At 42.0% G+C, this 12,618-nt stretch overlaps 1 protein-coding gene across 2 annotated transcripts in view; it reads left to right on the top strand.

Annotated features, from left to right (window-relative positions):
* The first annotated feature begins 15 nt into the window (after positions 1-15).
* LOC137347656 (bile salt-activated lipase-like) overlaps positions 16-12,618 on the top strand; it is a 45,659-nt gene continuing 33,056 nt past the window's right edge. Inside the window, exons 1-6 of one of the 2 annotated variants that reach the window (XM_068012308.1) lie at positions 16-120; positions 698-832; positions 1,240-1,388; positions 3,463-3,604; positions 5,649-5,756; positions 10,826-11,005. In XM_068012308.1, the coding sequence (XP_067868409.1) occupies positions 775-832; positions 1,240-1,388; positions 3,463-3,604; positions 5,649-5,756; positions 10,826-11,005 (637 nt within the window). In that variant the 5' untranslated portion in view covers positions 16-120; positions 698-774. The remainder of the gene's footprint in view (positions 121-697; positions 833-1,239; positions 1,389-3,462; positions 3,605-5,648; positions 5,757-10,825; positions 11,006-12,618) is intronic. The other variant, XM_068012309.1, reaches the window with a different exon arrangement.

The following is a 12,618-nucleotide window of genomic DNA, read 5'->3' as shown; positions in this document are numbered from 1 at the left end:
CTTACTATAAATGTAGGTTCAGTTTTTGGAAAAAAATTACCAATAAGGTGCTGAAAGCGTGTGAGGAGAAGGAGGGACCTCTGACAAGCAAGAGGGACCTACAGTGAAGGAAAGCTGAAAGTAAGTAAAGAATGAAGTGGTAACTACAAACAATGCAGGCTATAATATTGTACAGTTGTATGTTTTACCTCCAACTACTTAGCCCAACAGAACACATCAGCTCAGTCTTTCACAGGAATCAGAAAGATAACAATCACGCACAATGAAATAATAATCGTCGTTACATTTTTTGCGGAAATGCTTTGTCGATAGTATAAGCTAAACTCTGTTGAAAGTATCTGTCATGATATTTGTGGAATTATCTTCCCTTCTAGTGTGATGTGTACTATGTGTACTAAATGTATGTGTGTCATGTCGAAAAAGCAAAGGCTTAATAAGCTTATAAGACCTTAATATTGTTTCCTTCAATAGATGTGGATCAATTGAAATTGAGCTTGAGGAATAATTACCAGTGAATATATTCTGAATGTGGATAATTAGGTGTCAGAATGAGAGGCTGGTGCTGCATCACTAAAGCCTCCAGGCACTTTTGTTGAGATGGGTTTCCAGTAATTGGCAGAGCAGACATTGTAAAGTGGTCATTCTCTTACTGTTAACATTTTTCCTAAATACTATTCTCACTGTTTTTCGGTTCTAGTCAGGAAAAGAACAGTGCACTCATTGCATTACTGGATATACAAGAAAAGGATAAACAAGAATTAAAAGGATAAAGCTATGGAGACAGTTCTGCTAGTGATGCTACTGCTTGCCTTAAGGCCTCAGGCACAAGCAGGTATGTCCATGTTAAACACCAACAGTTATCATTGACAATTGATGCACAAATTAAAATGTAACCTTTTTTCATAACTCAGGCACATCCTGAGGCAATTACCCAAACACCAGTGGTTGCAAAATGTTAATGGGAAAGATGCTTACAGTGACCAAAATTTAATAAGCTTTTTGGAAGTTTTAATTAGAGCTGGAGTTTCTATAAGGCACATTGCATAACACAGAAAAAAAAGCTAAAATATACTTGATTACATTTAGGGGTAAAAAGAAAAACATTAAACCCTGTAAATTCCCAATTGATGGGACGAACAAAGTTAACATTGACACATTAACGCACCACCACAAAGGATGGAATAGTGTAATGAAAGTGAATCTAGCTGACACTATTGTAACCATTTTTTGTTTTGACAGGCTCTCTGCATACACCTGAAGATGAAATTGAGAAGAAAAATAGCCCTGAATTTAAAAACCCTGATATTCCAGAAGGTTATGACAGTGTTGAAAGCACTGACAGTCGAGAAGGAGTGGATACACAAAATCTTTGGGAGAAACCACAATCGGTAACTATATAATCTTTCAAGGGAATTTTCTTGACAAAAAATTGAAATGAATTTTACTAAACAGATCACAAAACAAATATTAAAACTGGCTAATTAAGAATGAAGTAATACACCAATATTATTTGCACAGTAATATGTGGTCAAAGAATTAATTATCAATTTGATCTTTTAGAGCAGAACATGGTGTGGGCATGTTGGAACTCTAACAAACTGATTAGATGAGTTTATGTCCACAGTATCTTGTAGGGAGAGTTCCTATCTCTTCCATCCAGTTAGCACTTTGATTTTGACTTTGTATTGGTCTAATTTCATGCCTGCCATGCTTCGCTTTTACAGTACAGGTACATTTCACTAAACAGCTTTATGCTGCAAATGGTCCAGATGGAATCTTTTATGGGACTCTCCCTCTGTAATTCCCTATATCTCTCTATGACTCTATGCCTCCTGGTTATTGACCTCTCTGTCAAGGGAAATAAGTCCTTCCCATCCCTTCTATCCAGACCCCTCATAATTTTATTCACCTCAATTAAATCTCCCCTCTGCCTCCTCTGTTCCACAGAAAACAATCCCAGCCAATCCAATGTTTCTTCATAGCTAAAATTTCCCAATCTTGGCAACATCCTCATAAATCTCCTCTACTCTCTCTAGTGCGCACATCCTTTCTGCAATGCAGTGACCAGAGCAGGTCAGAGGCTGGGAATTCTGCAGCAGGTAACCCACCTCCTGACTCCCCAAAACCTGTCCACCATCTACAACGCACAAGTCAGGAATGTCATGGAATATTCTCCACTTGCCTGGATGAGTGTGGCTCCAACAACAAAGCAGCCCGTTTGATAGGCATCCCATCCAACACCTTAAACATTCACTCCCTCTGCCACCAATGCACAGCGGCAGCAGTGTATACCATATACAAGATGCACTGCAGCAACTCACCATGCCTCCTTCAACAGCACCTTCCAAACCTGCGACCTCTTCCACCAAGGATGTACTCTAACCGTGGCCTAACTAGTGTTTTATACAGCTATAGCAAAACCTCCCTGTTCTTATATTCTATACCTCAGTTAATAAAGTAAAGTATCATGCATGCCTTCTTAACCGCCTTGTCTACTTATCCTGCTACCTTCAGGAATCTGTGGACATGTATTCCAAGATCCCTCTGCTTCTCTATACTTCTCACTATCCTACCATTTATTGCTTTGTTGGCTCTCCCCAAAGCCTGTCCACCATCCACAAGGCACAAGTCAGGAGTCTGATGGAATACTCTCCACTTGCCTGGATGGGTACAGCTCCAACAACACTCAAGAAGCTCGACACCATCCAGGACAAAGCAGCCCGCTTGATTGGCACCCCATCCACCACCTTCAACATTCACTCCCTCCACCACTGATGCACAGTGGCAGCAGTGTGTACCATCTACAAGATGCACTGCAGCAAAGCACCAAGGCTCCTTAGACAGCACCTTCCAAACCCGCGACCTCTACCAACTAGAAGGATAAGGGCAGCAAATACATGGGAACACCACCACCTGCAAGTTCCCCTCCAAGTCACACACCATCCTGATTTGGAACTATATTGCCGTTCCTTCACTGTCGCTGGGTCAAAATCCTGGAACTCCCTTCCTAACAGCACTGTGGGTGTACCTATGCCACATGGACTGCAGCGGTTCAAGAAGGCAGCTCACCACCACCTTCTCAAGGCCAATTAGGGATGGGCAATAAATGCTGGCTTGGCCAGCGACGCCCACATCCCATGAATGAATAAAAAAAATTACCTCACACTTCTTCTGATTGAATTCCATTTGCCACCTTTCTGCTCACTTGACCTTTGATATCTTCCTGCAGTCTACAGCTTTCTTCCTCACTATTAACCACACGGCCAATTTTTATATTATCTGAAAATATATCTTTCTTTGGCCTGTTGCCAATTTTTATCTGACTATGTTCCTGTGAAGTGCCTTTTGACATTTCTCTACACTAAATGTGCTATCTAAATGCTAGTTGTTGTTGAGGATTCAAAGGGAAGGCAACTTTAGTACTTGCTTATCTATTTATTTTATTTGTTCCATTCTGTGCAGGTAATGGTACAGACTGAATATGGACCTGTGATGGGATATATTAAGACTGTTGCTTCCAAGGGAATTAAAACTTTCAAAGGGATTCCATTTGCTGCACCTCCAAAACGATTTCGGAAACCTAAACCACACAAAAAATGGACTGGTAGGACTAGATACAAACACTTGAAAATACATGAAAAGCTGTGTTTTGATCAGATAGAAAAGTCAGACACTGATGTGTCTTTCAACATAAGTGCAAGTATTTTTTCTTGATGTGGAGGTGGTTTGCATAAGGCATCCTCCCTCAGGATTAGACAGGCACTAAATTACGGCAGTTCTCTTCCCACTATTACTGATTAGTCTGTTCTGGGTTATTATGTCTGTGCATTTACAGTTCAAAAACCTACTCATTTATATGCAGTATAGCTTTGATTATAACATAGTTTTTATTTTGTTATATCCTAACATTCAAAATAAGTTTTGGTTTTAAATACCCTGTAGTAAATAGTGGGGGCACAGTTTTGGCAACATATTCACGGATGTGGTCATGGTAGAGCTGTGTCCTGGAGCAATGGTTTAATTATTACAAATACTACTGTTAATTGGTCCTTCTTCTGCTGACCTTAATACACTATCATATAAAGTACAGAGAAGGCAGCCATTTGCCTTCCTATTTTTTCAACTCAATTCAATTTTATTACCCTGCCCTTAGTAACGACCCAATAATTTTTCAGTTCTCTTTTAAATAATGCTATTAAAATATCTGCCTCAGTAGCCACTTGTGGCAAAAGAGTCCTAAGTTCTATTAGCCTCATGTGTGAAAAAATTCTTCATCTTCTCGATTGCTCTTCTACTTATGTGACTTGGTACTAGTTTGTTAATAAGTGAAAACAATCTCTAACTATGAAAACATTCAGATTTTTTAAAATAGCTATTTTTCTCCTTAATATTCTCTATTCCAGTGCCTTTAATATCCTTCCTATAATGAGGTGCCCAGAATTGCACCATGAGGGTGAAATTGGGCTTTTCCAATGGAAAAGACAATTGGGTATGGTGTAAAAGGGAGTATTTATTTGCTATTAGTCCATTTAGTGCTACTGGCATAGACCAATTGCACCCTAAATATAGCTTAACCAAAGTTCTGTGCTAATTCAACTTCACTAAGTAGGTGGTTCCTGACCCCCAGTCGTACCCGGTGTAAGGGAACCTGGGTCTCACCAGGCATTCCTCATCAATGGTGTGGATGTGAATTCCGCATGCAGGTCCAGGCCATCATTGGGGCTGAAACCTTCATAAATTGTAAACACAGTGTTTTTTAAAAGAATATCGCAAGTGGCCCCCTTCCTCAGGGGTCTGCTGGCGGCAGCCTCTTTCCACTTCTGGAGAACAGTCCAATTCTCGCTCGTCCCTGCCTTCAGTATGCGTTTCTGACCTCTTTGATATGGGGGCCACTCCAACCTGCTGAAGCTGCAAAATCGATGGGCCCGCTATTACCCATGAGCTTTTCTGAGATCAGTAGTGAGGCTGTGGTGGGGCACTGCCCCTACTTCCAATGGGATTCATTCCTCTCCCCACAGACTTTCAGAATCTCTATGGTTTCCTCAAAAATATTCAATCAGACTACACATGCATGTCCTGCTGTGTAGAAATTCAAGCTAACTGCTCCTGTATAGCCCATGCTTTTATAAGTGTTCACTAATCTGATATTGCATTTTTGGGAATAGCGGGCCAATTTTTTGACCATATAAACTGGCTGGCTAGGTTGTTTGGAAAATTACAGGAACTCCATTCATTTTAGCAATTAATTTCTGTATAATAAATGCTGAGGTCTGAAGTGACAAAATATTTAACTTAGCTGTTGCAATTTGTGCAATGGGCAGAAAATTATTACAATCATTATTACAATCAGATTGTACATTAGCAGGCAGCTTCCGCACTCTGCTTCAAACCGACATGGTTACGCCCATGATACATTGTTAATTGTAGGCACTTGGATAATTTGTCAGATGGTCTCATTATTGAATAAGTAAGGGAAAGAAGGGAAATGATAAGGGAGAAGTCAGACTGAAAGGAGCCACAAAATTAAATAAAGTATTATGATATAGCAAAGCTAATGGAGAAGACAAAATGGATCAAAGAGGAATTTGAATGTCTGTGTCAGCAATACTTCTTGCCTACATTTATTCAAATCTCTGTCCTTTCTACAGACATCTTTAATGCTGTAAAATATGGAAACCCATGCTTACAAATCTCTCTAAAGACAGTAACAGGGGATGAAGACTGCCTCTATCTAAATGTTTGGTCTCCACAATCAAGTACGTTAACGTAAAGTTATCAAATGCCACAGTTTTCTTTAATGAAAGAAAATGTACATATAAGCTTGTGATGTTAAAAATACTTTCAGTTTTTTGTTTTATTTTGTATGCAGGTTTGGTTATTTTCAAAGTTGTTGGCGCAAAAAAAACTCTTTCCCAACAACTTCATGAATTCAGAAACCACAGCAATACAACTTCTAAGCTGTATGTAACTACTGAAACCATGTAACCTCAGGAATTCACAATGACCTAGCCAAAAATTCATTGACTAAGGTAATACTAAGTCATACAGAGCAGAAGGTCGCAGGAGATAGCAGAGTGGCAAATGTGACACACTTTTTCAATAAAGGGTGTAAGGACCTTCCTAGTAACTACTGGATGGTCAGTTTAACATCAGTGGTGACTAAGGTCTCAGAAACAATAATCAGGGGAAAAAAAATCAACAGGTACTTGGAGAGATTTGTGTTAATTAAGGAGAGCCAGCATGGATTTGTAAAAGGCAGAGTGTGCTTAACTAACCTAATTGAATTTTTGATGAAGTAACAGAGAAGGTTGATAAAGGGAATGCAATGGAAGTTGTCTGTATGGATTTTAAGAAAGCATTTGATAAAGTAGCACATAAAAGGCCAGTTAACAAAATTGAGGCTCATGGAATAGGAGGGTCAGTATCAGCTTGGATAAAAAAATAGGCTTAAGGACAGAATACAGCAAATCATGATAAATGGAGGATGGTAGACAGTGGTGTTCCCCAAGGGTCAGTGCTAGCACCAATGCTTTTTTGAAAAATATAAGAATGACTTGGATATTTGAATACAAAGTAAAATTTCAAAACCTTGGGGTCCCTGTGTACAGATCCTTGAAGGTGACAGGACATATTGAGAGAGCAGTTAGCAAAACATATGGGATCTTGGGCTTCATAAATAGAGGCATTTAGTACAAGCAGGGAAGTTATGCTGAACCTTTATAAAGCTCTGATTAGGCCAGTCCTGGTCACCAAACTTTAGGAAGGATGTGAGGGTCCTTGAGAGGGTGCAGAGGAGATTTACCAGAATGGTTCCCAAGATGAGGGTTTTTAGCTCCAAGGATAGGTTGGAGAAGCTGGGGTTGTTCTCCATGGTGAAAAGGAGATTGAGAGGAGATTTTATAGAGGTGTATAAGATTATGACAGATTTACCTAAGATAGACAAAGAAAAGCTATTCTCATTCGCTGATGGTACAAGGATTAGGGAACACAGATTTAACATTTTGTGCAAGAGATGCAGAGGGGATGTGAGGAAGAATGTTTTACACAGCAAGTGATAATGACTTGGAACTCACTGCCTAGGAGGATGGTGGAAGCGGAGATGATTAATGATCTCAAAGGAAATTGGATGGGAACTTGAGAGAAATAAACTAGCAGGGCTACGCAGCTAGGCTTGGGAATGGGACGGTGGATTGCTCCACAGAGAGCCGTCATGGACTTGATGGGCCGAATGGCCTCCTTTTCTGTCGTAATGACTCTAAGACTCTAGGTTGTTCTCAACCAAGCAGCACTTGGGGTGCTACAGTTGACCTCATGAACCCTAGTTTAGGGAGGGGAATTATCAGCTAGGTTCCTGCATGCGATCAAATAATCCTGGCTTGAAACTGCCTATATGGATGTCCAATGAGGTTAAGGTTGGGTTTCTCTGCCTTGCCCCTCACAACTCTGCCTGCCAACACTCATTGTGGGGGTTCATATGTGAAGAATTGCCATTTGGTTAACATACCAGAGTATCATTTGTTTCCTTGCTTCAGAAAAGGTAGGTAGAAAGAGAAAAAATTGAAAAGAAAATGAAACTTTGACCAGTTCAAGGGAAACAATGGGGGCTGGGGTGGGGGTTCAATTTCCTTGGCGCTGATTCCACTCTGCTGCTGTCATTTTTGCTGCAAGTGCAGCATAAACTCCATTTATGTGTGTAAACAGGCTTTCTTATTTAATATTGATGAAGTAATGGCAACAGAGTGGGAGCTGCTCTGAAGAAATCACTGGTAATAATTGTTATTATGTAGACAAAAGCTAATTAGTAGCCTGTACTGAATTAAAAACAATGGAGATAAAGAGGACTCAATGTGAAGACTAGAACACGCTTTCTGGCACTGACCCTGATACACGATTGGGTGAGCACCTATACCACTAATGGTACACTGGGCATCTTCCAGAGCAGCTGGCTGGGAATCTTGACGGAGAGTGCTAGGCACCTGCCCAGGTAAAAAGACTGACATTTACCCATTGGCCTTCTTTATAAGGGGCCCCAAAATACTTTCAAAGTGTTACTAATTTTTGGGGATCCAGGCGACAACGCAGGCTTAGATCCCACTTTGGCTAGCTGGCAGGCTGAGAAGCCTGCTCTCACTTGGCATACTTTTTAAAAAAATTCATTCTTGTGAGCTGAGCATTGCTGGAAAGGCCAGCATTTATTGCTCTTCTCTAATTGCCCTTGAGAAGGTGGTGGTGAGCTGCCTTCTTGAACCGCTGCAGTCCACATGGTGTAGGTGCACCCACAGTGCTGTTCTTATTTCACTTTTCTGCAGCAGTTTGATACAACTGAGTGGCTTGCTAGGCCATTTTAAAGGGTTGTTAAGAATCCACTGCATTGCTGTGGGTCTGGAGTCCCATGTAGGCCAGACTGAATAAGGACAGCAGATTTCCCCTCTGAAGGACATTAGTGACCCAGATGGGGTTTTACAATAATCCAGTAGTTTCATGATTGTTATTAATAAGACTCACACTTTATTCCAGATTTATAAATTCCTCCAGCTGCCGTGGTGGGATTTGGATCCATGACTTGGGAGCCAAGCCAGAAACAAGGAAACTCTTGGTTTACGAGCCCCTCTAGCTATGACTTTCTTATACTGCTGTCCCTGTTGGGTGGGATTGCACTGGATAGGCCGCAGGTGAAAGTGGGTGGGGGGTGGTAATTGTGAGCTAGAAGCTCACAAGCAGAAAGCTGTGGCACCAACTCAACTCCAAAATGAAAGAAGGAACAAACTAGGGATAATGTTAGAGACAATCTGAGAAGCAACTTTTCTTCCGACATTATCACGGAAACGGTTATACAGCTAACCAAACAGGAATGTACTAAAATAAAAGCAAAATACTGCGGATGCTGGAAATCTGAAATAAAAACAAGAAATGCTGGAACCACTCAGCAGGTCTGGCAGCATCTGTGAAAAGAGAAGCAGAGTTAACATTTCGGGTCAGTGACCCTTCTTCGGAACTGACAAATATTAGAAAAGTCACAGGTTATAAGGAAGTGAGGTGGGGGTGGGGCAAGAGATAACAAAGGAGGTCGAGATTGGACCATGCCACATAGCTGACCAAAACTATGTGGCATGGTCCAATCTCGACCTCCTTTGTTATCTCTTGCCCCACCCCCACCTCACTTCCTTATAACCTGTGAATTTTCTAATATTTGTCAGTTCCGAAGAAGGGTCACTGACCCGAAACGTTAACTCTGCTTCTCTTTTCACAGATGCTGCCAGACCTGCTGAGTGGTTCCAGCATTTCTTGTTTTTATATTAGAGGAATGTACTACCCCACCTTTACCACCACCATATTGCTGCCTGTCACTAGACCACAAGAAGGCATTGTTTTAAAGCTGTAATGATCATAAATTTTTCTTTTTATTCATTCATGGGATGTGGGTGTCGCTGGCCAGGCCAGCATTTATTGCCCATCCCTAATTGCCCTTGAGAAGGTGGTGGTGAGCTGCCTTCTTGAACCGCTGCAGTCCATGTGGCATAGGTACACCCACAGTGCTGTTAGGAAGGGAGTTCCAGGATTTTGACCCAGCGACAGTGAAGGAACGGAAATATAGTTCCAAATCAGGATGGTGTGTGACTTGGAGGGGAACTTGCAGGTGGTGGTGTTCCCAAGTATTTGCTGCCCTTATCCTTCTAGTTGGTAGAGGTCGCGGGTTTGGAAGGTGCTGTCTAAGGAGCCTTGGTGCTTTGCTGCAGTGCATCTTGTAGATGGTACACACTGCTGCCACTGTGCATCAGTGGTGGAGGGAGTGAATGTTGAAGGTGGTGGATGGGGTGCCAATCAAGCGGGCTGCTTTGTCCTGGATGGTGTCGAGCTTCTTGAGTGTTGTTGGAGCTGCACCCATCCAGGCAAGTGGAGAGTATTCCATCAGACTCCTGACTTGTGCCTTGTGGATGGTGGACAGGCTTTGGGGAGTCAGGAGGTGAGTTACTCGCCTCAGCATTCCTAGCCTTTGACCTGTTCTTGTAGCCACAGTATTTATATGTCTACTCCAGTTCAATTTCTGGTCAATGGTAGGCCCTAGGATGTTGATAGTGGGGGATTCAGCGATGGTAATGCCGTTGAATGTCAAGGGGAGATGGTTAGATTCTCTCTTGTTGGAGATGGTCATTGCCTGGCACTTGTGTGGCGCGAATGTTACTTGCCACTTATCAGCCCAAGCCTGGATATTGTCCAGGTCTTGCTGCATTTCTGCACGGAATGCTTCAGTATCTGAGGAGTCACGAATGGTGCTGAACATTGTGCAATCATCAGTGAACATCCCCACTTCTGACCTTATGATTGAAGGAAGGTCATTGATGAAGCAGCTGAAGATGGTTGGGCCTAGGACACTACCCTGAGGAACTCCTGCAGTGATGTCCTGGAGCTCAGATGATTGACCTCCAACAACCACAACCGACTTCCTTTGCACTAGGCATGACTCCAGCCAACGGAGGGTCTTTCCCCTGATTCCCATTGACCTTAGTTTTGCTAGGGCTCCTTGATGCCATACTCGGTCAAATGGTACAATTTGAAAGGCATTCTTTCATTTAAGCATTTGTTCAGTTAGGAAGAAAAGAATACTGAGGAAAAATATCATATCCTGTAATCCCACCTTATTTTCTATACACACATAAAGAGAAGTTTTTCAATTACGCATTTCTGACAAGAGGTCGTCACTGCGCACAATTGCTAATGATTAATTTAATGAAGAAATTCATACTTCCACTTCTTTTTGTGTATAAATGGATGGAAAAAAGAATTTCAGTTAAAACAATTTTTTTTTTAAACATCACTTATCCAGCACAGAAGTATTTACCAGTGATGGTTTGGATCTACGGAGGTGCTTTCATTATTGGAGCATCTTCAAATTTCATCTATGACGGATCTCAAATCGCTGCCCGAGGTGATGTTGTCGTTGTGTCATTTAACTACCGCCTGGGACCCCTGGGTTTCTTCAGCACAGGAGATGCAAATGCACCAGGTCAGTTTCACTAGGGTTGCTGGAACCATTAATCCTTTAATGAGAACTACCATTTGGACAAAATTACAGCATGCCATTTATAAGGCTGCAGTAGATAGCACAACCTTAAATAAATGTCATATTTTTCATGCCTCCCTCATTATAAAATATTCCCTGACAGGATGTGGGTTTGGACTCATGTTTCGAGTTATGGTGAATTTTCAACCTGGGACATGCTATCAGAACAGCATTTACATCGTGCCTTTAGTGTAGAGAAATAGCCAACAAAGCTTCACAGACACTTGAGGGCAACAATTGCCAAGCCAGAGGAGGAAAGATTAGGAAGATTGACAAAAATAGGTGGGTTTTAAAGGAGAAAATATAGGTGAAGAGAAAGACAAGTTTAGGGAGGGAATTGTAGACAATGTGATCTGGGTGTTTGAAAGCATGGTGGCCAATCATATGTGAAAATGCATGCACAAGAGTCAGGAGCCAGATGAATGGAGAGTTCAGCGGGAGGATTTGTAGGGCTAAAGGAGGTTTCAGAAATAGGGAGGGGCAAGGCCAATGAAAGCATTTAAAGATGATGGCCTAGAAATTAGATCATGCTGCACCCGATTCACAGGTGTAAAGTGGGCACCTATGGGTCGAATATGGCGGGCAGCCTGTTCATTCTGTTTTTGCTGGAAGCGCTTTGCCATATTGGTTGGGGCTGCTTAATTGGCACCTGCCTGAAACCAGTGTTAGTCTCACTGCATATGCAAATCAGAGGCCTAATACCAATTTCAGGCTTCTTTATAGGAACATAGTAGCAGGAGTAGGCCATTCAGCCCATTGAACCTGCTCCGCCATTCAAGTAGATCATGGCTGATCATCTACCTCAACGTCATTTTCCCACACTATCCCCATATCCCTTGATCTCATTACTGTCCAGATATCTATCGATTTCTGTCTTGAACATGCTTAGTGACTGAGTTTCCACAGTCCACTGGGGTAGAGAATTCTAAAGATTCACCACCCTCTGAGTGAAGAAATTCCTCCTCATCTCAGTCTTAAATGGCCTCCCCCTTATTCTGAGACTATGTCCCCTAGTTTTAGACTCACCAGCAGGGGAAACATCCTATCTACATCCACCCTGTCACGCCCTGTAAGAATTTTGTAAGTGTCAATGAGATCAGCTCTCATTCTTCGAATCTCTAGAGAATACAGGCCCAGTTTCCTCAATCTCTCCTCATAAGACAATCCCGCCATTCAAATTGGTATGTGAATAATCACAGCCTGTTTCATGCAGTCTTTATCTTCGGGAGTGCTCCTCCTGGCTCCACATGAAAATTACAGGCCACTGTCAGCTGCTACACATCCTCTCCCTCCCATTTTCCTCTGGTCCTGGACTCTTACGAGGCCCTCGTCTGAGTTGGCTGATCTTGCTTTCCCCTCCATGGAATCAGCAAGCTGACTCTATGACTGTAAATGGCACCCACAACTCATAAGTAGTATACTAAGGAATCCTGCGGACCAGTTTGCCACGGTTCTGCCACTGTTTTCATTAGGCATGTGAAGTGTGCACTGCACCAGGAATGTTCCCCGATTCAGGCACCATCCAATTTCCAGACCAATGACTGGAACTTATAAAT

This window comes from Heterodontus francisci, chromosome 32, assembly GCF_036365525.1.
Source record: "Heterodontus francisci isolate sHetFra1 chromosome 32, sHetFra1.hap1, whole genome shotgun sequence".
NCBI lineage: Eukaryota > Metazoa > Chordata > Chondrichthyes > Heterodontiformes > Heterodontidae > Heterodontus > Heterodontus francisci.
The sequence above is the reverse complement of the archived record's forward strand: the minus strand, read 5'-3'. Positions and strand labels throughout refer to the sequence as shown.